General features: G+C 42.1%; 1 protein-coding gene across 2 annotated transcripts; it reads right to left on the reverse strand.

Moving 5' to 3' along the window:
* Window positions 1-18294: 18294 nt before the first annotated feature.
* LOC307237987 (sorting nexin-16) lies at window positions 18295-22485 on the reverse strand. Of its 2 annotated transcripts, XM_080010813.1 has the most exons (7): window positions 21839-22485; window positions 21191-21277; window positions 20804-20952; window positions 20608-20677; window positions 19903-20039; window positions 19574-19783; window positions 18295-18986 (listed from the first exon to the last, which is right to left on the reverse strand). In XM_080010813.1, the coding sequence occupies exons 1-7, from the start codon at window positions 22154-22156 to the stop codon at window positions 18863-18865; spliced, it is 1095 nt and encodes a 364-aa protein (XP_079866939.1). In that variant the 5' UTR covers window positions 22157-22485; the 3' UTR covers window positions 18295-18862. The 2 variants fall into 2 exon arrangements, with proteins under 2 accessions (XP_079866939.1, XP_079866940.1); XM_080010814.1 differs by lacking the exon at window positions 18295-18986 and having other exon boundaries at window positions 19664-19783; window positions 19895-20039.
* Between the last annotated feature and the right edge of the window lie 840 nt (window positions 22486-23325).

Here is a 23325-nt window from a genome sequence, read left to right on the forward strand (position 1 = left end):
TGTACATATCCACTGGCACTCCTTCCCTATTTATATCCATATCTTGTGCAACAGACCGACCTATTTCTGTTGGAACTGCTACAATGTTCCAATTATTTTAGTTTCCGTTTTAGGATTATTTTCCCTTATTTTAATTTTATGTGCATGCATTTGTAACATCGACTCTTACTCTTTTATTTATTTTTATATTTGACTCTTAATTTATTAAAAAAAAAGATTATTTCCTCTTTACAGTTGCCTTGTAATTTTATCTTTTTATGCCCACTATGCAGTTGCTGCCTGTCATGCCCCAAGAATTTCATTGTACCGAATGACCTTGTGTTGTACTGTACACTTGACAAATAAAACACTTTGAACTTTGAACTTTGAACCATGCCACAAAGCGGTCCACCAGTTCCCTGTACTCAGTCTCCCGTCCACCAGTGATACACCCCACAACTGCAGAGTCATCCGAGAATTTCTGCAGATCACAGGAGTCTGAGGTATACAGGGTGAAGAGGCAAGGTGAGAGTACATTTCCCTGCGGTGCTCCTGTGTTGCCAACCACCTGCTCAGTCACCCAGATCCATAGCATGCAGGGAGGTCAAGGGGTGTCACGTAACAGCTATGAAATATCGTTTTTCAAAGTTTTACAAAACAGATGTTCAAGTGAAATTGAATAGAATTAAGGAAAAACACCAGTTAGGAAATGTAATCTGTAGGAAATGGGCCGAGGCATGGCTAACAATACACAGGGTAATTGGAGTCGGCGGCATAAACAACATTAATCACGTCACATATTACAAAATTCTGTCATCTGTTAGGTCTGTTGGGGTTAAATGGCATAATTTACAGCACCTCATTTGCCAGATGATAGATACAGGCTATGGGCTTTGTGAATTACAGTTCTTTGGTTTCTGTGAAGGTTACAAACATCGTGGACTTACGTCTGGACCAATCAACATGGACTTACGTCTGCATGTTTCTCTTCTGGCGTTCAGTTTACATATTCCTGAAGAACTGTGTTTTAAGAATTATGATTGATCCTGGGTGACGCAGTGCAGACACCAACTCATTTTAGTGGTGACCTTTTCCTTGAATTACATTTTCAATAAGTTACGTTTCCATGAAATATGAAACAAACATTGCAGTATTTCTGTGAGTATTTACCAAATCACGGCTTCTATTTTTACGACGACTCGCTGGATGTTGAACGCATCACTCACTCGCACGTTCAGTGGATTCGACTCGACGTGGTCACCAGTTCTTTGTGGACTACTGTTTTTCGTATTTTTCATGGATCCGGCAAAGTAATGGGGACCACAGAGATAAAATATCAATCGAACAGATCCACAGACATTTACCAGGTAAGAAAGTACAAAAGTATACACCGATACGTATAGTTTACAATGTGGAACAGCTACACACAGTCTACACTGCACACTGGACATGGTGCAAGGGACATTCTGAATCAGAACCTTTACATTTATAGTAAATAGTATGATGACGTCATAAAGCATCCTACTGTAAAACTCATGTCGTTCATTTTGTTTACAAATGGTGGCATGTCAGTCAAGCACGACCAGCTGAATACTTGGGGTCAATGTTCTTCAGTTTTTCACTAATATCTGCTCTGTATGTGGGTCGATTTGGATGAAACTTAATCCACAAGATGCTTGTGACATACCGGTTTAAATGACACCTCAACCCTGTTCGTATCTTATGTCATTGTTGTGGTCCAGATACCTTTAGCCGGGTCGGACATATTTTGGCGTGAAATGCCATGTGAAAGATTTTATTGTGAAAGTTATCGAGATGGTGCTATCGCCCAGCCCTAGTTCCTCCAAAGCTTCTTAGAACTTCCTGCAGTGTGAAGATGCCTTCTGTGAACGATTATAGCATTTTGGGTCTTTAAAGCACTCCTGAAACCAATCAATTCGCTTCAACATTCTTCTACTTTCGGTAAAAAACAGTTTTTCACAAATTTCTGCTCCAAATGCAGCTCGATAATGATCAAACTCGAACAACGACGAAAGAACAAACAAGACGTCTGAAATCTTGGTTCTAACGAGACCTGGACCATCTCTCAGCACGCTGCCGTCGTCGTGTTCCGTATACTTTGAAAATAACTTTTCAAATAATAAAATAAATAAAAAACAGGGTGGGAATAAGCAAATACAAGTATATAGACAAAATTGCATTACATTTAAAAAAGGGAAAATGTAAAAAAAAATTCAGATTTTGGGTCATCAATTGAGACCATGAAGGATCACGATCATTCCGCGGTAAATTATTTTCTTACTATTTCAGTGAGTCCAAGAGAGGATTTTACTGTCATGACACCTGAAATGCACAAAATGAACAAAATAATTGGCACTTTTGCGGCATGGTAGTGTAAGGGGGGTGGATGGTGTGAAGTATGAGTGGATGGTTTACCAATCTGGCCAACCAGGCACGGGCCCAGGCGCCCAAGAGCTCAGGGGCCCCCTTAGCCGGAGCCTGATGCTGTGACTAACTTTACATTCATTGCTTATTGAAGTAGTCATCCATACGAACAACAAAGTCCCAAAATCTCCCGATCTGTCTGAATAGGGCGCCTGGGTCGTAGAACATGGGCCTCCCTCCACACCTGCAACGGTGCGGCCATACAGTTGATGGTGGGGCAGTGCAGCGCATTAGAGGTCCCGAGAATGCTGGAGGTTGAAGCATTTTGCACTTCAAAATGTATATTTTTGTAGGCCAGACAAACCTTGCTTTCAAAGGTTTTTGTAAGCAAAACGGGCCACGTAAAGGGAGACGACGACTTTACAGCCGTAAGATCTAATCTAAAAATCTAAAAATTTGTGGGGTGCACTGGTGGCTGAGTCTCTACCACAGCGGCCTGGATTTTATTCTGGCACGTGGCCATTTGCTCCATGTCCTCCTCTCTCTCTGTCCCCCGCCTTCCTTTTCTCCCCACACTGTCACTATCAAATAAAGCATGAAAATGCCCAAAAATATATATCTTTAAAAAAAGTTTGTTTGTTTTTCTAACGTTTTATTCAATGTGGTCTATCAAACTTTAATATATGGAAGAACCCAGCGAGCGGAGGCAACCCTCTGTTTCAATGGGTCTGACCACAACTAGACCAAAACTAGCATCAATAGTGTAGGAAAAGCAGCTCATAATGTTAAGTCACTTTAAAATAACAATCTAAAATGACCTGAAATAATAATTCTAGTAATAAGACTAAACTGTTTCCCAGAAACTCCTTTGAGAAATCCTATTATGAACCCTAACCCAACTAGCAGCAAAATGCTCATCTTGGAAACCCAGCTGTATTATAATAACGTTAATAACTGTTAGATCTTCTTTTCGAGAATTCAAATCCTCTTGGCATGGGAGAGAAATATCCCTCACTCAGCTTTACAATTAAATGCTGAATAAAAAAATATATATATAATTTGGTGCCAGGCCAGTGAGAGCTTTGTAATGCATCGTAAATAATATTAGTGGGTAAGTAGTAGTGTAATTGTTTGTGATCTATCTTTCCAAGATTTTTTACTGAGGTTATTATAGGGTTGGTGTGGTCAATGTTTTACCCCTCTGGAAAAATGTGCACTATCTAGGACAGCACAGGGAACGATTGAATAATTTGTTCACTGTTCTTCAGATTATCATCAAAATCCTGGAGGCCCAAGGACAAATCCGGTACCAAGCAGAGGTCACCATGGCCAGAGGGAGAGTTTTAACCCTCCAAGAAAACAATATTGTTATTGCACTGCAAGTAATTAGTAATTGAATAGATAAATGGATAACAGTGAGTTGTAGTGATGTGATGATTCTCATGTCAGAGTCCTCTCTCCATGTACATGTGTAAGGAATAAAGACTTGTACACACATCTGAATCAGCGCATCCATCCAGGTTACCGACCATCTTTTTGGCCCTTCTTCTCGACCTGGAAGTATAGAGGTCCTGAAGGGTGAACAGGTCACAGCCCATGATCCTCTCTGCTGCTCTGACGACCTGTTGAGTCGGGTCTTATGCTGGACGTTGGCAGGCCCGTACCAGACACACAGTTTTATTGAGTTTTTATCTACTTTTTATTGGTCTTTTTTCCCATGATTGACTCCCTGCTATGTGTTCCCTGCTGATGTTCTGAACCATAAACCTGCTTAACACATTTAATTACGCAAATTTATTTGTAGGTTTAAATTGCTGGGGTCAATTTAATCCCAACCACTAAAAGATTCTGCTTATTTTAACATAATAGCTGGGTTAACTTTGATTTTGACAACAGAGGATGCAGTAAAAGGGCTGAGGGTCCCTGTGTTTCATCAGTAACTCACAGGGTCTTCCAGTGCCTATTCTTATTGTTTAGTAAATTGTTTAGAAGAAACTTTTTAATCAATTAATTTGATTTAAACATTTTAGAGTCAGTTGACTTTCAAAAAATATTTTGAATGAATATACTTTGTATTTTTCTTTTTTATCCGTGTGCTAACATAAGATAAACCTTTTTAATCCCCTGATGGACATTCAGGTGTCATGGCAGTAACAGCAATGAGAATGGAACACAGATGTACAGGTCAGAGTGAATAATAATAAATAGGATAAAACACTGGTTGTCGTCAGCCGAATGTTTTATCTTATTTATTCAGTGATTTTTAGTTTAATGATTTTTTTTTTTGATTTTTGGGGAAGAAGCCATGCGGGAGCAAGGCCGACAGCTGCGAGCAGCTTCCAAGGGACCCTGGGAAGTACCCAGTGGCCCCGCTGGGTCGCTGCAGGCCAGAAACCACCCGGCATCAGGTGCGAGCCGCCAGGACCCGAACCCAGCCTGCAGGCGGCCCGCCCGGTCGCCCCACGGCCAACCACACCACCACGCCGACCCACCAGCACCCCGCCACCCCGGAAACCCCAGTGCTCAATGTGTGGTGTCGGTAAATGCCGTTAGAATTGCTGGGTGTGGGGGTGCGAGTCCTACAGGCGTGTCGCAAAACTGAATCACTCACGCCCCTCCTGCCCATTGAGGGAGGAATAAAATAGAAAGAAATATCATATTCCGATTCCGATTCAGGTTACATTTGTTTGCCATTTGCACAGGTGCAGGGCAGTGTTGGAATTCTTATGCATGTCTGCCAGTCAACTTTGTAAACATTAAATGGTAATTTAAGGAGCAGCAATAAATATAACACTATGCTCAGTCGGATAATAAAGAAATAATGTAAAAATTATTGCACACAACAAAGGATTTGGGAGAGACTCTGTATGACAGGGATACATCTAAGCCAGGAGAGTGAGAGGGGGTGAAGTTGTTGAATACAAAACGCCTGTAATACTGGCTAATTTAGGTGTTAAAACGGTAAGATGGCAGCCCCCGGGGGGCTAACCCTGTGCTGATTTTGAACTCAGCAGAGACCTTTTATTCGATCCTCACCACCCGCGGTCTGTCTGTAAGGAAATCCACAATCTAGACACCTGGTGGATGCTGGCACTCCAAGGTCTGCGAGCCTCACAATCGGATCCACTAGTCGGATGGTATTGAAGGCAGAGCTGTAATCGAGAAAGAGCACACGGGCATAACTTCTGACCAAGTGTTTCAGGCCCTTTTTCTAGGCTCTCCAGGGCGACCGGTGCGAGTGCCATTTGCCTAAAGTTGTTCGTCGTGGACGTGTTTTTTTGGGACCGGTACTATAGCGGAGGACTTGTGGGACTGCTTCCTGTGTGAGCGGGATGTTGTAAATGTCTGTGTACACACCTGCCAGCTGTTCAGCGCAGGCCTTCAGGACTTTTATGTGAAACATTGAAGGTATCAGGCTGCTGCTTTCATGTTCCTCTGGTTTTATGCATCAAAATAGTCGTCTAATAAAGGAATTGGCACGAACAGAGTGGTGTTTCCAGAGCACTTTGAATACAGAAAGCTATCCTCTCCTTTTTTTTTTTTTTTGATACACCATCTCCAGATGGTGCCTATAAATTCCATCACAAAAGCCAATGTTACTTTTCTGGCTTTTACTTTTCCCGATACAAATGCTTTTCCCTTTGTAGATATTGACTAATGTCAGGTAAATCGTTTTTTACGGCTCTTTTTAACAGTTTTATTCTCCGAGGCCTTGGCAGGCTCACATTAAACAGATTAAATTAACTAGATAAAAAACAAGTTATCATTGCAACTTTTTAGTAAAAACATTCTTCCCTGTCTACTTGGGCTTTTAATTAACAGCAACAGAGAAAAAACTAATGCACTTCTTCTTCTTCCCCACAAGGAAATTATATCGCGATTGGAGCTAAGCATTTAAGCATGGAATTGGTCATGGACTCCATGTTCTCTAAGAGATGAAAAAGATTCCTGAGGTTGGTCAGTAACTCTACATGCAGTCTGGTCAATAGCAGATAACTCTACAGATATAAGAGGACTGGGTGACTTTACAGCCTTTGAGTCTGTACCATCTCCTGGGGTGGATATTATGGTCCAGAAAGTAACTCGGGCAGGTTTAATGTAAATCATTTTCGTCGTCGTCTTCGTATTATTTCCATCTTCTGTTGCTGCTGCGACACTGGAATTTCCCAACGGGGGTTAATAAAGTTTTTCATCGCCGCCGTTAAACAAACTCGAATATATCTCCGAACTTTGTTCATATGATCGGTAGTTGTGTGCGTCTTTGTCTTTTGTGTTTTGTGTATGGACTGGCTTTGGAAACAAATTTCCTCTGGAGGACAATTAAGTATGAATTTTAAATCTGAATCATTTATGCAATGAAAGATGAGCGATAGGTACTTCAGACGTTATGAAACTATGTGTGAACATAACAATGATGTATTTGATTATTTTGTATTCATTTTTTTTTCATAGATATCGAGATACCATACTACGAGGTTACAAAACACTGCACTAATACTCAAAATACAAAATAGACTAATAACCAAGATAGGAAAACTAACATTTTAGATTTAAAATACGGCAGAATTTTGCTCCAGTTGTCATGTCAACGTCCAAGGCATCACTTCCAATTAAAAGTCTAGAACGGACCACCATGTGAGACCACATCGCAGGTGCATGAGAACAGTGGGATGACGGAAACACGTTGATTTATTTTTTATTTTTTAGGTTTTGTTTTAAATTGAAGTTGACACGAGCATTCCAATTTAAAATGAAACAGATAAACCCCGAGGAGTTCTCTGGAGTTAATAGTTTTCACTATTGCGTGTGAGCTGTTGCGCGTCGGGATGTTTTGTTCTTTTCTTTCTGGTGCTTTTGTATGCTCCCCTCGAGTCTATACCTTGATTTCATGACGAGCTTCAATTCCGTCCGTCTGGGACAGCTTTTTTTATTTTTTTTTCCCCCTTTGGAAATATGTGAAAAATCAATAAAGCGCATCCAGAGTTGTTGAAAAGAGCATAAAATATGTCTAGAGTAAAGTTAAGCAGTGCACATTTTTGCACAGAAGTGAGCTAAAGCAGATTTTTCATCTTGAAGATTCATTTTATCTGGGGGATCGGACTCTTCCAAGTATAGGGTAAAATTACTGCACAATCACTATGGTGTGATTGTGATTGAACATATCTGTAAATAGCGGTGGGTAGTAGTAGATAGGCCACATATCATCATGTGCATGCAGTCACAGTATAGGTCCATCATTTTTCAACACAGGCCTTATTAAAAGGATTTTAATATTAAAATGTCTTATTAAAACTGTTGATAGGACAACCTCACTGAACGCTTCCCTTTCAGAAACTGACCACCCTGCTGAAACTTCATGTTAAATCTCCTTTTTGAAAATTAGAAACCTGAGGAGGAAGCAGGAAGTGGAGCAACCTCCTGTTTCTAGTCTCCTTATGTTAGGGTGGATGTAACCAAAAGAGCTGATTTGCGAAGTGCGAACCCCGAAAGACCTGATAAAATAAACGGTTTGCCACCATTTACTTTACTATAACATATGAAGTCTGTCTTACTTTAATGTGGTTTTCCTGTTTTTCTGCAGAGATTTAACTTGTTTTGTCTAAGGCTTAAATGTTTGCCCCAGTGAGCAGCATTTAAGCACAGTGAGAAGCTGCAGCAGAGTGGTAAGTTTCTCAACAGTAAAGCATTCAGCCAGTGCTAAACGCTTTACTATAAACAGTTATAAATGATGGGAACCCACAATTTAACGAGCTCCCTGGGTTGGAAAATGGTGAACCTATCCTTCAAGTATATAAACCGGATAACAAAGTACATATATCAGTACAGTTACCTCTGTTTACGAATACCACCCATGGAGACCAGAAGCAGAGGTTTTTGTCGTATTCTAATTCCTTTGGCAGAGCCCGATTCCCTGACTGCTTCAAGCTTACAAACGTCTTCTTTAACATGTTTCTGTTAAAAAAAAAATGGAAAGAAAAAGAAGGAAAATAAAATTGGCGAACCCACCCTTTAAGTAATATTCTGACAAAGTTGCTTTCTGAGTAGAGCGTTTTTTTGTTTTTTTTTACATTCTTACATAAGCTTAATTTACATGTTGTAAATTTCATGTCATTTATAATAAATAGAATTTAATTCACTAGTTAATTAGATGGACATTGATCATTTCTATTTACTTAAGTACTATTTCCGGCGTCTGAACCAACAGTATTTTATACACTGAAATTATACTGTCTCTGTATTATTCCATTTCAAATGTGTGACCCAAAATTTTCACTATCTCTTAAGACTGGTCAATGCCAGTTCAGTCTGTCTGAAACACCCACTTCTTTGCTTAACCTCCTTCTCTTTTATGTATAATAAACCCATGCGATTAAAGAATATCAGAACTTTGCTTTAACACCACCTGGTCTCCAGCTCTGCTCTGCAGCCTGGCTGTCTGCTTCCAGGTGCTCCTCTGTTAAAACCGTTCAAGCCTAATAGAAGAACATCATAAAAACTCGGTGCCGAAGTGGGATTCCAGACTAAGGTAAGACCTCAAACCACATTATTAAAAATAGCCGATTGTTTTTGCCGATTGTTTTCTCCGGAATGCCCAAATGTTTCCCTAGATTCATGTTTGGAACATGTTTAAGTGAATACAAGTGGCTTCGTGCACATTGTATTATAACGGCTTCAGCCTATCTGAAACAGCGATTTCAGAGAACGGAGTAAAACAAGGTTTATTAGAAATTGGATAACATACAAACCTATGGCTTGATTGTTGGATCTCTACAAGAGACAGAATGGAGTCCCAGTAAACAAAATGCATCAAAAACAAACGTTATCAAATTTAAATTAAGGAAAGACGTGCCAAAATCAGCAAATAACTAAAGCGATACCGTTTTACCCAAAACACCCGTGCAGGTTAATAATACTATTGGCAGATATTAAAAGGCTCCATTTATTGATCATGTCGCGGGATAGTATGAATCACTATACCCGCAAGTTCTATACCTACTATACCCGTCCCTTGGGAAGGATCTTTTTCAGACTACAACATGGGACTAATGAACCGAATGGTGAATCAAGGCCTCGGAGATCTAAAATGGGACAAATATGCAAGGCATAAAGGATGTGTTAATGCAGCGGTTCCCAACCTTTTCAGACTCGCAGCCCACTTGAAAATCTCACAAGTGTTTGTATCCCAAAACCAACCAGAAGTAATATGGGAGCCAAACAGTGCATTCTCAGAGGACGTATATTTTAACAATCATATGCATTCTCATATATACAGTGAAGTAGTGGTAAAACAAAAAAGATGGGGGTTAAAAATAACCTTATATCTATGGAACCTTCGCGTAACGTTAGTAATGGTATCTAGTCAGCGCTGTCTGAAGGGCGCAGGGTTTTGAATGTAGCGTAACGACTCACGCCAGCGCTGACAAAACTAATAATAACAGGAGCACATTAATATTAACTCACCTAATGAGGAGGCTGATGTTGCATGGCAGACACCAAATGCTTGATGTCTGGCTTAAGGAACAGTCTCAGGCGAAGATCTGGCTCAACGTTCAGTTTATTCCTGTATTTCGTTTTCAATGCCACAAGCGCTGAAAAGCCGGTCTGACAGAGATACGTCGTCGGGAAAGGCATCAGAAATTCGCACAGCTCTGTCGGACAGATCAGGATACTCGGAAGCAACATGAAACCAAATGTTTGTCAGTTACTTCTGTGAGAAAGCCAGTTTCAATGCGATGTCGCAGGAGAAATCCACAAGATTGTCCTTCTCTTTTGCACTCAGGCCTGCGAGGGTCTCATGACAGTGGCTGGTGAGGGGGTTTTCGATCCAGCTGCACTGCACATCTGGGATGGTGAAGTATTCTTGCAGCTTGGTCCTCAAACCGTGCAGGTGCTCTTTGATATTATTGATCACGGTGACGGGAAGCAGCATTTCTTCCTTTGTCAAAAAATCAGACAGATTCTCAAACGGTCAACTCATCTGGCCCACATCTCCATTTTTCTTATTATCTATTCTGGACATTGAGCATGGTCACTGCTTTTCTTTGGAGACTGAGGTTGAGTCCATTTTAGTGGCTGAAAATGTCGGCCAGGTATCCCAATTTAGCCAGCCACTCAAAATCACTGAAGCGATGTGCGAGTTCAAACAAAACACCCTCACCTCATCACGCAATTCATAAACTCACATCAGTACCTTCCGCCTTGAGAGCCAAGTAACAGAAGCTGCTTATGGTAACTGCCCTACTCGTCACAGAAAACGGGAAATAAAGGTGATTGCAGTTGGCGGCTTTTGATGGCTTTGACTCTGACTGCCTCATCTAGAACAGTCTTGAGATCTGCAGCATTTTCTTTACAGCGAGTGCTGCTCTGTGTATACTGCAGTGGACAGATGCTACGAGTGGAGCCAAAGCTTTCACCCGGGTGATGACTCCACTGTGCTGGCCCAGCATCACACGGGCCCCGTCAGCGCTCACTCCCACACATTTGGACCAATCAATCCCGTTTGAAACCATGATCGTCATTGTTTTCATAACTTACATAGGAAAGCAGGTTTGACAGATTTGTGATGTTTATTGATTCATCCAGTTGGAGGCATAAAAAAGACTCTTGTACGCTCGTCATCAGCTGTTCTGACACATTCTCCGCCATCTCGCCAATGCTGCGTTTGACTGAGTTATCAGACAAAGAGATGAGGTTGATTGGCTTGCACGCCTTCTCTCCCAATCACCCCTACGATCACTTTTGTGGCAGGAAGAATTTAATTCTCCCCGACTGTATGTGGCTTACCAGGCTTTGCTATGAGTCGGGCGACCCGATAGGACGCTTCCACTGCCTTCGTGTTCTCAGCGCCCACACGTGGCGTTTCGATGACTTTCTTCTTGCCCCGATACTCCTTGAGTTTATTATCAAAAAATTGAAGTGGCTTGGACATTTCCTGTCAGTGTTTTGTCTCGAGATGACGGCGCAGTTTACATGGCTTCAGAGCTTCGTTTGATAAAACCTCGGAACACACCACGCACAGCGGTAATGGTTCGTCTTCTCTGCCTGTCCACAAAAATCCCAATGATATATATTCAGCGCTATAGTTTCAACCTTCTTTTTTGTTTAACAGACGGGACTGTCCCGCCTGTCCGATGTCCTACCGGGAATTCGCTTGTGGATGATGTGCCTGATGCTAGCCAACTATCCATTTTGATGATCACCTCAAGTTCAAAAATGTACAGATGCACGTGCAATCGTGGTCCGGCTTGGATGTAGTACGCCCTAACATAAGTTCCTATCTATCAATGATGATGCATTTTTGAAGGTTTTAAAGAAAGAATACCATGAATGATTTTTATTAATTTTTTTACATTTTAAAACGTTTTTGTAATTAATAATTTTGTATCTATTTTTTCAATATAATCTATGTGTTTTGCCTATGATTTGGCGGCCCACTTGCCCTTACGGCCCACGGCCCATAGGTTGGGAATCGCTGGGTTACTGTAAACCCCTTTGGGATAACAAGCACCCAGGACTGAACACCACAGTTAAAATGCTACAAAGCAAAACCTCAGAGAAAACTAATTTGGCCGCTGTAAACATGACTACTGGCACGATGTGCCCAAAACAAAACGATAATTAGGAAACCTACTCAAGAACCTCCAAAACTAAAAGAACAACTCTCTGATAATGAAATTGAGACCGTATGTGTGACATAATACCTGGCGTAAGATGATTTGAGAATAGCAAAATTAGACTCTCTTCCAATATATATAATTAACAAACTGATTCCGATATGCTGTGACATATGGTATAGAGGCAAGGCAAGTTTATATATATACTGTATATAGCACATTTCAACAACAACACAATTCAAAATGCTTTACATAACACATCAAAAGCATTAATACAAAGTGCAAAAGAACATCAAGAAGAACATCAAGAACACATTACAAATGCATAAAGTAAAACAAATTGAATAGATAGAATACATAAAATGCATAAACAACGATCTTCTGCTGTCTCAGCTGAGAGTCGAATCACGTTTCCAGCATCAGTACTGCCTTTTCTCGTCCGTCACTTTCAAGGCATGTCACATGTCAGACAAAGAGGGGTTGTACAAGGCTTAAAAACTCGCTTTTGTATAAATGGCACCTCCCGCACGGTAAAAATAGTCCTATCATCATGTCTTGAATGTGCACACACTAGCATTGGCCTGATGATCCGTTTCAATCATTACAGATTTACTTCACTCAAATGCCTAAAATTGGCCCTCTACAGTACAGGCTTGTAGTTGTAGATCAATTCTCAAATGGGTTGAGGCTTTCCCAGAATGCAAAGAAAATGCTCAAATAGTTGTGAAAATACAAGAAAAAATTATTATTCCTTGATTCGGAATACCAACTTGTATTAACAGTGACAACAGTACTCCGTTTACCTCCAAGGTAACACAGAAATTGTAAATATCTGGGGATTGAATGGAAATATTATATTCCATATCATCTGCAATCATCAGGTTGAGTGGAACATATGAATCGTACTCTGAAAGATAAAATTAGAAAGGCCACAATGGGCACAAAATGCACATGGGTAGATGTCCTGCTTGCTGTTCGAGCTAAAATCCAAATGACTCCAAGTACCACCACAAAACTATTACCATTTGAGGGTCTAACGGGATGCCCCTTTCCAACTCCTTGGGTGCGAGGGAAGGGTGGTCCATGTTTCCCCGGAGATGGACACGATCATAAGTGATATTACCGAGGCGTTTATTAAAGACATTGAATGGAAACTATGGTGATGTGTCTCTTTCTCTTCCTATCCCTAATGACAACCCAACCCAACATTGCTTGAACACCACCAGGTGTCCAGCTCTGTTATTCACCCATAAAATGCTTTACATAAAACATCAAAAGTATTAAGACAACGTGCAGAACAGCGTCATCAAGAAGAACATCAAGAACACAAAAAAAAAGACATAGAATGCATAAACTAAAAAAATTTAATAGATAGAATACAGAAAATCAAGTCATAAAAGCTACAGTGCAGTGTAAGAAATGAATCTAAAGCCGCAAATTTGGTTAGTAAATGGCAGCGGCAAACAGAACAGTCTTCGGCATTGATTTAAAAGAACTGAGAGTTGCAGCAGACCTCCAGTTCTCTGGGACTTTGTTCCAGATATGTGGTGCATAAAAAAATTAACGTTGCTCCTCCAACAGAGTATCTTGAAATCAATTCTTTGAGGTACAGGAAGCCAGTGCAAAGATCTGAGAACTGGAGTGATGTGATCCACTTTCTTGGTCTCATTGTCACTGGTAGAGTAGTCTAGTCTACTGAAGATAAATGCATGGACAAGTTTTTCCTAATTGTGCTGAGAGCTAAGTCCTTTAATCCTTCATATATTCTTAAGGTGAAGCTGAGCGCTGACTTTTAATCATTCTTCCTTGGCTCCAAAAACAATGACTTCAGTTTTGTCTTTGTTTAATTGGAGAAGATTCTGGCACGTCCAATCATTGATTTGTTCAATGCGCTTCCTCAGTTATTGTATTGGAGACAACGTCTCTTTGAAATAGGGTAGGTATGGCTCAATTATTATTTGGGGGAAGTGTTCAGAAACTGATTTTTCCTACTATGAAATCAGCTGGATTGGGGGAAGATATGCAGGTCTAACTACATTCCTGAAAAACATGAGGGTGCCTGATGGGATGGCACCAAAAACTAAAGCAAATCCCTTAGGGGCTACTGGGAAATTATATGTAGATAAGAATTCTCTGTAAGTGAATAGTAGTCCCCACCCCACTGAAAAATTGCCTTATCAGCAGAATCTGATTCTGAACCCATCTCTCAAAGAGAAGTGATTTAACCTTAAACAAAATGCCTCTAAGATACCTGTGTGCTGAGAAGTTGGGCTCATACAGAATTGATGTTCTACTGTATCAAAGGCCTTATAGAAATCTAGAAAGAGGATACAACTATCCTCAGATACCAGTTCAGACAAGTCTAATATTATTAGAAATGTCCATTTTTGCCTGACTGCGTCTCATGGATAACACTTTCATTTTCTTGGTCAACATCAGAGCAATCATTTTGTCATCATTATTTAGCAGACAGATGGTCTCTTGTACATCTCATTATCAATGAGAAGTACAAGAAATTAAGCGTCCGCCACAGCCTGTCCCAAACTGGGCAGTTATTGCTTTGAACACACTAAATCTAGCTTCATGAAACGTTTCAATTTTAGTTTAACATTTATAATTCATGATTTTATAATCAAGCAACACCTTGATTTTATGTTTTTATCCTGAAGCTTGGTTAGACCAAGATAACAGCATAGTCAACCCCTCCCAACTTCAGTTCTATGAGTGAAGCTAGAGAGCGTAAGAAGGGAGGTGGAGTTGTTCTGTTGAATGATTCCCTTAAAGGAACGCAGATATCTTATGGAAATTTTTGCTTCTTTTGAACACGTGGCTCCGCAGGGGAATTCCTCCTCTCGAGATATGTTCCTAAATATTTACATGCCACGTAAAGAATGTGCAACCTTTCGAGATGACCTTGCTGAACTGCTGTCGATAACCTGTATTGACTTTGACTGTGTACTTATTTTAACATCCATGTTGACATGTTTTTTTTTTCTTTTCTTGATGACTCCAAGGGTCTGAACATTTCTAAGGTGGGGGTGATGGATGTTGCTCTCTCTGATCGTTCCTGCGTCTTCTTTGAGAGCACCGTCCCCGTGCACACCAGCGCTCCAACGGTGGCGATCGCAAAACGATATCTCGCTGAAAACACCGGCAAAATATTAATTCAGGCCTTCCCTTTCCACACCGGCCCTCTCTCGGGTCTCAGTCAATGAGCTTGTAGATCATTTAAATACTAAAATTACAGACAACGTTGACACCATTGCACCCACTAAGGTGAAGGTGGTCTCTGGTAAGAAAAAGGTCTCCTTGGAGAAATGCCACGCTGGTAAGAATAGAAGGAAAAAAAACAAGTGGCGAAAATCTGAATGCAGGTGGCAAAAAGCAAGTCTTCACGTTCGTTACGACGTCTGCAAAGAGAGGCTTTCGCATTTATAATTTGGAATTGAGAAATGCAAGGCGCTCCTCCTTTTCTTAAATCAGCGGCAAAAACAATAATCGAGCGCGGGCCTTGTTCGCCACTGTCGAGAGGCTCACTAACCCTCCTGTGTCAGCAGCCTCTGAACTGACATCCACCAGGGCCTGCAATGAATTCGCCTCCTTCCTCACCGACAAAATTCAGAAAGTTAAGACGTGCGGTCAGTACTCGCCATATTGCCTCGCTGTTGAAATGTGCTGTATAAATGAACCTGCCTTGCCTTACATCTTTTTGGGCGTTGGGAATCAGTGCAATCAGACCTTGAGTGAGGTTAGGAGGAAGAGCGATTTCTTTCTACGCTTACTGAAAAAAACTGGAGCAGAAATGGGGCTATAGCTGGCTTGAAAAAACAAAAAAAAATACAACTCTGTAGTTATGTAATCAGTACCAGGATATTTATTGTTCTTAAGCATAATAATAGAGACAAAAAAACCTTCTCTATGTCAAGAGGGACGTCAGTCATTTTTTATCAATAATATCAATAGATTTCAAATCCTTTACTGAAAATTAGAAATAAAGCTGTGGCCGCTTCATTATGTTTTGAGCTATACAATTTATTATAGAAGTTACAGCAGAAATTTGAGATTAGCTCAGCGATGACACCATTAATATTCAACTTATGAATAGAGCTATTTTTATAACAGTGTTTTTCAAGCCTAAAGAAAGTACGTGGAATTCCGTTCTCCCTCCTCTCGCCGTCTCTTCCCGGGTCTTATAAAGGCTCTGCCTTACGCCGATATAAGCCATCAAATTTATTTTGAAGGTCTAACAGAGTTTGCCTATCCTCTGAGATGTCCTCAGGGGTCTTTTGATAAAACTGAGTCATTTTAGTCATCACCTCTTGTTAATAAAACTCCCATACCTTCTTAAAAATGTATTTCTCTCAAACTTAAAGAGCAGTTAAAGTCCCAGTTTGTGCTATAGGATTTCTCTATCTTAGCTTTATTCCAGAACTGGAAGAATTAATTTATCGACCTCCACTTTAACTACATCCTGTTCTAAAAAGGAGTTATTTTGTTAGTATATTATCAGGTTCAAATAACTGGATGTAAATATGAATTGTCCTATGGTCAGTAAGGGTTGTGGCAAGGATATGAATTGGAATATTGTCTTTATCGAGGGAATTGGAAATTAACCAGATATTGATGCAGGATTTCCTGGATCCTGCCGTGTCCAAGTGAAGGATCTATCATCGACATCAAACTTTCCCATAAAAAAAAAACTTTCAAGCCTGTGTTCAAAGAGGTGGGCTTCCCTGGAGGCCATCTAGGAGGGGACGGTAGCTCAGGAGGTAGAGCTGGTCGTCTAGTAATCTAATGGTTGCTGGTTCGATCCCAGGCTCCTCCTGCTATCATGCTGTAGTGTCCTTGAGCAAGACACTTAACCCCTCATTGCTCCTGATGGCTGCGTCCGTCGGTGTTTGAATAATTGTAAGTCGCTTTGGATAAAAGCGTCTGCTAAATGACGAAATGTAATGTAATGTAATCTTTCAATTGTATTATCTAAAGTTATATCACACACACACACACACACACACCCCAACATATATATTCTTAAACACACACAAAAAAAGTTGTGGAATGAGACCCTTGTTTAGCAAGGCTTTACATTTAGAATTCTGTCTTAACCCCCTGGCATTCAAATAAACTCCAGATAAAGACCAGGTTATTAATGAACAAGAGAAAAAATGTAATAGTGATCACCAACCAGTCAACCACAAGTGTATCGCCAGATAGGGGGACTGAGTACTGCATCATTTAAATAAAATACCAGTAGAATTGTTGTAAGAATATGACAAACCAAGGTAATAGCATTGGCTTTGGAAATTACAGGGGTATATAAATAATAAATGCCTTTGTTAAGTTTTGTTTATAGTATAACTTAAAAGCCTAAAACCAGAATATAGGTTATAAAACAATTTAAATTAAAAAAACGAATCCAACCAACTTATTTCACCATTTGTATGATATTCAGTGAACGAATTGTCATCGGTGAGGGAAGGGGACTTCGGAACCGTTGATAAATGCACGACATCCCTCAAAACAGGCTGCTTTGCCCTCCTTCAGAGCCTTCTCTACCAGCGGCCACAGCTTGTTGCTGCGTTCCCCGTCCTCTTTTGAAAGCTCCTCCGCAAATCTCAGGCTGCCGTCCCACAGGAAGTTGGATGTCTTTGCAGCTTAAGTGTAGCGACGCTTCACTGTTTCTCCAAAGAAAACAAATAAAAACCTGTTTTTTATCTGAGATCCTCCTCCATTTCTTCACTGAACGAAACAAAAAAAAAAAGCCGGCCCTGTTTGGCGCCGAAGCGGTGCGCGGGGACTCGATTGAGTCTTCAAGCCCCGTTCTTCTGCTCTGGCGGGAGACCTTGACAGACCCCGAAAGCCTTCCGGCGTACCTATTCCTTCTCTTGATTCTTCAGCTCCGTGAAGCTCTATGTTCCACCTCCCTGAGCATCTTTCCAGCTCTGACGGCACTTTGCTGACATGTGTCCACCCGTCCCTCCTCCCTTACTACTCTTTTCTGCGGCATACACACTTTCATTACTGGGAATGACGGGAAGCGGTGGGAAGTCATCCATTTCTTCCTCTACCGCAGGGAGAGCCACGGGGCGGGTGGTTTGATCCTGACGGCCGTCTGTTAGTACATGAGCTCCGTCTCGCTTACTTCTGGCACCTTCACAAACTCTTTTTCCCCTTTCGCGTTGGTTTGACCACTTCTCTTTTATACTTGTTGTATACGGTTTTTGGGGTAAAAAAAACAAACAAACAAAAAAACGCAAGTGTTTGGCGAATAAAAAATTCTTTAATCTTTTCAAAACATACATTTGCAGAGCTCGGCAGAAAGCGTGGCCTGGGACAGACAGACAGACGGAACGACAGACAGACAGACTCCATCCTTTATATTTGGACGGCCATGAGCTTTTTCTACCTTTGGAAAGTGTTGTCGCAGTGCCACCTGGTGATAGCAGAGTATATCTATACATATACTGTATCTCTAACATAGAAAACACAGATATTCATCAGTCTTAAAAACACTTTGATGTATTAATGATAAATAATATGCATGTATAGTTTTTTTTTTTATTATTGGGACATTTAAATATAATGTTGATTAAATTTTATGTGATTCCAGCTATCGGGATCCTTTAGTATTTGTAAGGCTGAAAGGCTGCAAAAGACATGGTAATTTTGCTGTAAATCAGATAAAGATAAATAACTGTCCTCATCACACAGTAGGGTCTGATGCAGTAATACACACATAAAAATATCATGGAATTACAAGCAAATGATGAATTCATCTGCAAGGTGCCAAACAAGGCCAAACGTGAAGATGATCCAAAAAAGATTATCTGATACCTTTGTCCATTGTTGGGTTCGGGCGTACACTCAAACTCTGGATTTGCACATTAGTTCTGGTTTGTTTCACGTTTTCCTATTCCTTCTGAATTAGGAGCGACAGGTGAACCGGTGGGGGCGAGGGTGCTCCAGTACGCTGCGCTTTTCGACGCAGGCCCCCCCGACCTGGTAAGGCTTCAAAAGACAGAGGAATCCGTTTCAAAGCGTGACGCGGGGAAAAAACAAAAGACTTTTCTGAAGGCAGAGGAAGATGAAGTAACCACGAGCACGCACATCAATTGTGAAATTCTGGATTCTGAAAGCTACATCACAACATTTAAAGTATTAGGGTTATAACGGCTGTCGGAACGTGCTTTGGATCCACGGTTACAAGAACTGAAAATTCTTGAGTTATCACAGCACCTTGTGTTGTCAGGCATTCCCCCCCCGCCAGGCATGTTACAGAGCAGTCATGTATTTACCACAAAAACACCTAATTCATCTACATTTGACCGCCGAGATTCAGTCCTTGCCAAGGTTTCCCCGCTACTTATTCTATCATAGACGCACTTTGTTGAAAAAAATAAGACGATATAAAAGGTACATGAAGGCATGGTCGAGATTTAGCGTGGGAGCTGTTTTTGTGGATCCATTTCGGTTCTTATGTCAAATGAAGTCCATGGGCTTGGATTAGAACAAAAATTATCAAAATGTGTCATCATTGTGAATAAACAGCAGCGATGGCAGCGCTCGCAGAATCTCTACGGACACTCGATTCTTACCTCGACTCTTCTTTAGCCTCCACTGCAGAGAATCCTCCGCCTGCTCCCTCCTCCTCCTCTCTGCGTCGCTGTCCTTCAGCGTTCGTGTCCATGGCCTCTTCTCCTTGTGCGCCGGCATCCGGCGCCCGCCGCATGTCGGCGTTTTGCTCCGTAAAAAGGTTGCCCCCGCTCCCCGCATGCGACGGACAAAGAGGGCCCGGGCTCTCCAAACTTGGGGGGACACGCCACGGAGGAAAGAGAATCGATGACGTTAAAAGACAGGCCGTGACCGTCACACAGGGCGGGAGTTCACGCAAAGCACAGAAATATGAGTGGCTATACATCTTTACTTGGATCTTTTCTCCAGAACCCTGATGCGGTCGCCCCTCTCCTGCAGAAGTCGCTTCAGATGGTCGATTTCTTTTTGCTTTTCCAGCAGCGCTCTCTGGAGCCGGTGGTTGGTTTCTTCCAAGGTCTCGCAAAAAGCCTGCGTGGGAAAACAGCAAAAAGCAGATTTCCCCGACCGAAGAATACGTCCCGACTGACGGACATGATATGCTGCTGGTTTCCAACAGCAGCTCATTACTTAAATTCTGTTGCTCACTTAACTCCCTATTAATTCATCTCACTCTTGTCCACTGGAAATGTAATGCAAAAGAAAAACAACAACAAAAAACAACAATATTCAATTAAATGTAATTGTTAAGATAAAGTTAATAGTTTGAAAGTTCAAAAGACACACAGAACTTAGTATTTACCAATATATTTTTTTTCCTAACAGTAATCCTCGGGATGTGCCTGTGTGGGAGTTAAATAACATGCTGTGGCACGCGCACACACACACACACACACACACACACACACACACACACACACACACACACACACACACACACACACACACACACACACACACACACACACACACACACACACACACACACACAGAGTTTCAGTTATTTAAGAAATTGAAGGGTCCACCCGAGGTTGAAAGCCTTTAGCAGTGGTGTACTGTATGTCCGTATGCAAATAAAGCTCTGGAGAAAAGGCCACACCCTGCTTTCCTCCAGACTGTCAAAGGGGCTTCGAGGGTCGTCCAGACACAGAAACTGTCTGACGACTTCACTGAGGAGGAAGGAGAAGAATACACAGCAAAGTAAGCCAAGGGTTTCCTGCATGCCCTTCCTTTCAAAGGGCATATTGCAACACACACACACACACACACACACACACACACACACACACCCACACCTGCTCACTATGTCCTTGTGTCCTATGAGGTTCTGCAGGAAGCTCTGCAGCCCGATCTGTCTCTCCTCAAGAAATTCCATGTCGTAGTTGTCTTTAAACCATCGCTTCGGAGGAAGGCCGAGGTGGAACCTGGGAAAAATCTCTTTCAGCTGGAATTGCACAAACAGCAATAAGAGAGAGCAAAATAAAGGAGTGAGGAATTAACTTTGGGGTTAGCCGATGAGCAGATGCAGCGGTGGAATCGGGGAGACGATCGGCAGCGTCTAACAATCCACCACGTTACGGGGGAATCTTCTGATTCAATTTCATTAACGTGAAATATCACCTCATGCAGACGTAAAAGTAATGTGGCTCAAACGGTGAACGGTAAATGATTCAACCTCTCACCTTCTCATTTAGTCTGGAGAAGTCAGCGTACCTTCTGAATATCACCCAGCTGTCTCCTTTACTCCCTGTCACCAGGACTTTATAAACCTACGAAACATGTCCAAGTGCGTTGGTAAAGCATATCGTACTAGTACTGGGCGCAACCGTTGTGTCGAAACTGCGACTCACAAACGCTCGCTTAAACTATGCATGCAAATATCCGTCTATGCCTGAAAAACGACCCTCGTATAAGTACACACACACTTGTAAGAGGCTTGTAAGGCCTCTTCACGCCGAATGGCTGTTCTCAGACTCACTTCCTTGTGACTGTGACTGAACATGTGCATTCAGTTTCCTTCTTTAAAGGACACACACACACACACACACACACACACACACACACACACACACAGAGGTTTTATGGGAGAGAAGTCACATGGTGACTCAGGGTGAGCGATTCATACTGTCTGTCTCTTAAAATGGAATGCATTCAACCAAAAAAAGACCAAACTCCAATCTAGTGTAGCTGGTACAAATTCTGTGTAAGTACTGCAAATTAGTGAAAAGTAAAACCACAAAGCCTCCATTGATTAGAAAAAAACACATATAACTGAGATAACTGACATATAAACTGGCTTTCTTCACCCGAAAGGCAAAATTAAGTCATACCGTGAACTTCGCCCTCTCCTCCATGATCTCGTAGCCCAGCAGTGTAGGGGTGATGGGTCTCTCCAGCCAGCAGTCCTTGGGGACGCCATCCTGCAGGAACCAGGACCCCTCTGCACCCTCTCTGGACCCGCTGAGTCTGTCTGGGCCGGGGCAGGGCTGGGACCGGCTGGGAGGCACCAGCGGGCCCACTGGGCCCTTCACCCAGGGAACCCCATCGGAGGGGGAGGACCCGGGGTTGCTAGAAGAGCTGCTGGCGGGGTGAGGGGTTCTCCTGGTCCTGAACACTGGGAAAGCGACTGGTGCGAATGGAGCGGTCATCTGTGTGGGTGTCTGGACAGGGTTTTGTTTTCTTTGTTTGTTTGTTGTTTTTAATATAACAGTCACGCGGCTTGCAGCACTTCAACGAACGGAAGAAGACAAGAAACCGAGGGTGATACTCACGCAGGTCGAGCGGAGGGTGCTCGGTCCTGCAACAGCCCGGGGAAACACAAGCGCAGCGGTCCTGGGTGCCGTGTCGCTAGCGGCCCCGCGCCGTGGCCGCCCGGGAGGCGTCACTTCGTGGGTTTTCCGGGGGTTCCGACTCCTCTCCCTCTCTCCCTCTTCCACGTTGGCGGCCTTTGAGCGCTCGGCGGCGATTTGTTGACACGCTTTCTCCTCGGGACTCGGGTTGCAAATGACACGCGGCGGGAAAGTCATGCGCTCCACGACTGGTCCTCCCGGGGAGCGCTCCTTTCCCCCACGCCAAATACGTTCCAGCACATTTGACCTAAAGTCTTATGTGCCTGCCTTTGGTTGATTATTATTATTATTATTATTATTATTATTATTATAGTTGTTGTTGTTGTTGTTGTTGTTGTAGGAACAGCACATAACAATACAACAGCTAAGGCAGTAACATATTGGTAACATTTTAAATATAAATGACATTTTCCTCGGAAGGGCTCATACTAGGAAGTGTTTTTTCCTCCCTCCCTGTGCTGTCTCAGGCAGAGCAGTGATCTGCTGTGACCGCACGCACCATGTGACATCACGCCGGTTTTTATTGAGCGTCTTCGTCTTAACTTCCCCGCTTTTCCCCGCGTCGACGTCACCTTTCAGATAAACAACACGTGGGGGAAATTCCCACCGATAGTGCGAATCCAAGTAACGTTTACTCGCTGTGTTGTTGCAAAGCAAGTCGTGGGAAATGTGATGCTGTGTAGAAGTATGAAGATGTTCTAATGTCTAAAAGATTAAAAAAAAAAAAAAAAAAAAAAAGTCGATTTTTGAATCCCAAATATAGTGAAAGTTATTTTAAACGACGTGCGTTTCGGGCAAACTGCCTGCTTACCGTAAATGTAGAAATACACACGCACTCAAACGACTTTAAATCGTAAATCTTTCGCTCTCCAGTCCCGTCCCGTGATCTAATGCACGCAAAACAAACAACTTCACTGCTTGTTAAGGTTGCATAGGGGGAGGCGGGGGGGGGGGGCGTAAACACCCAC

Source organism: Zeus faber, assembly GCF_960531495.2.
Source record: "Zeus faber genome assembly, chromosome: 12".
Taxonomy (NCBI): Eukaryota; Metazoa; Chordata; class Actinopteri; order Zeiformes; family Zeidae; genus Zeus; species Zeus faber.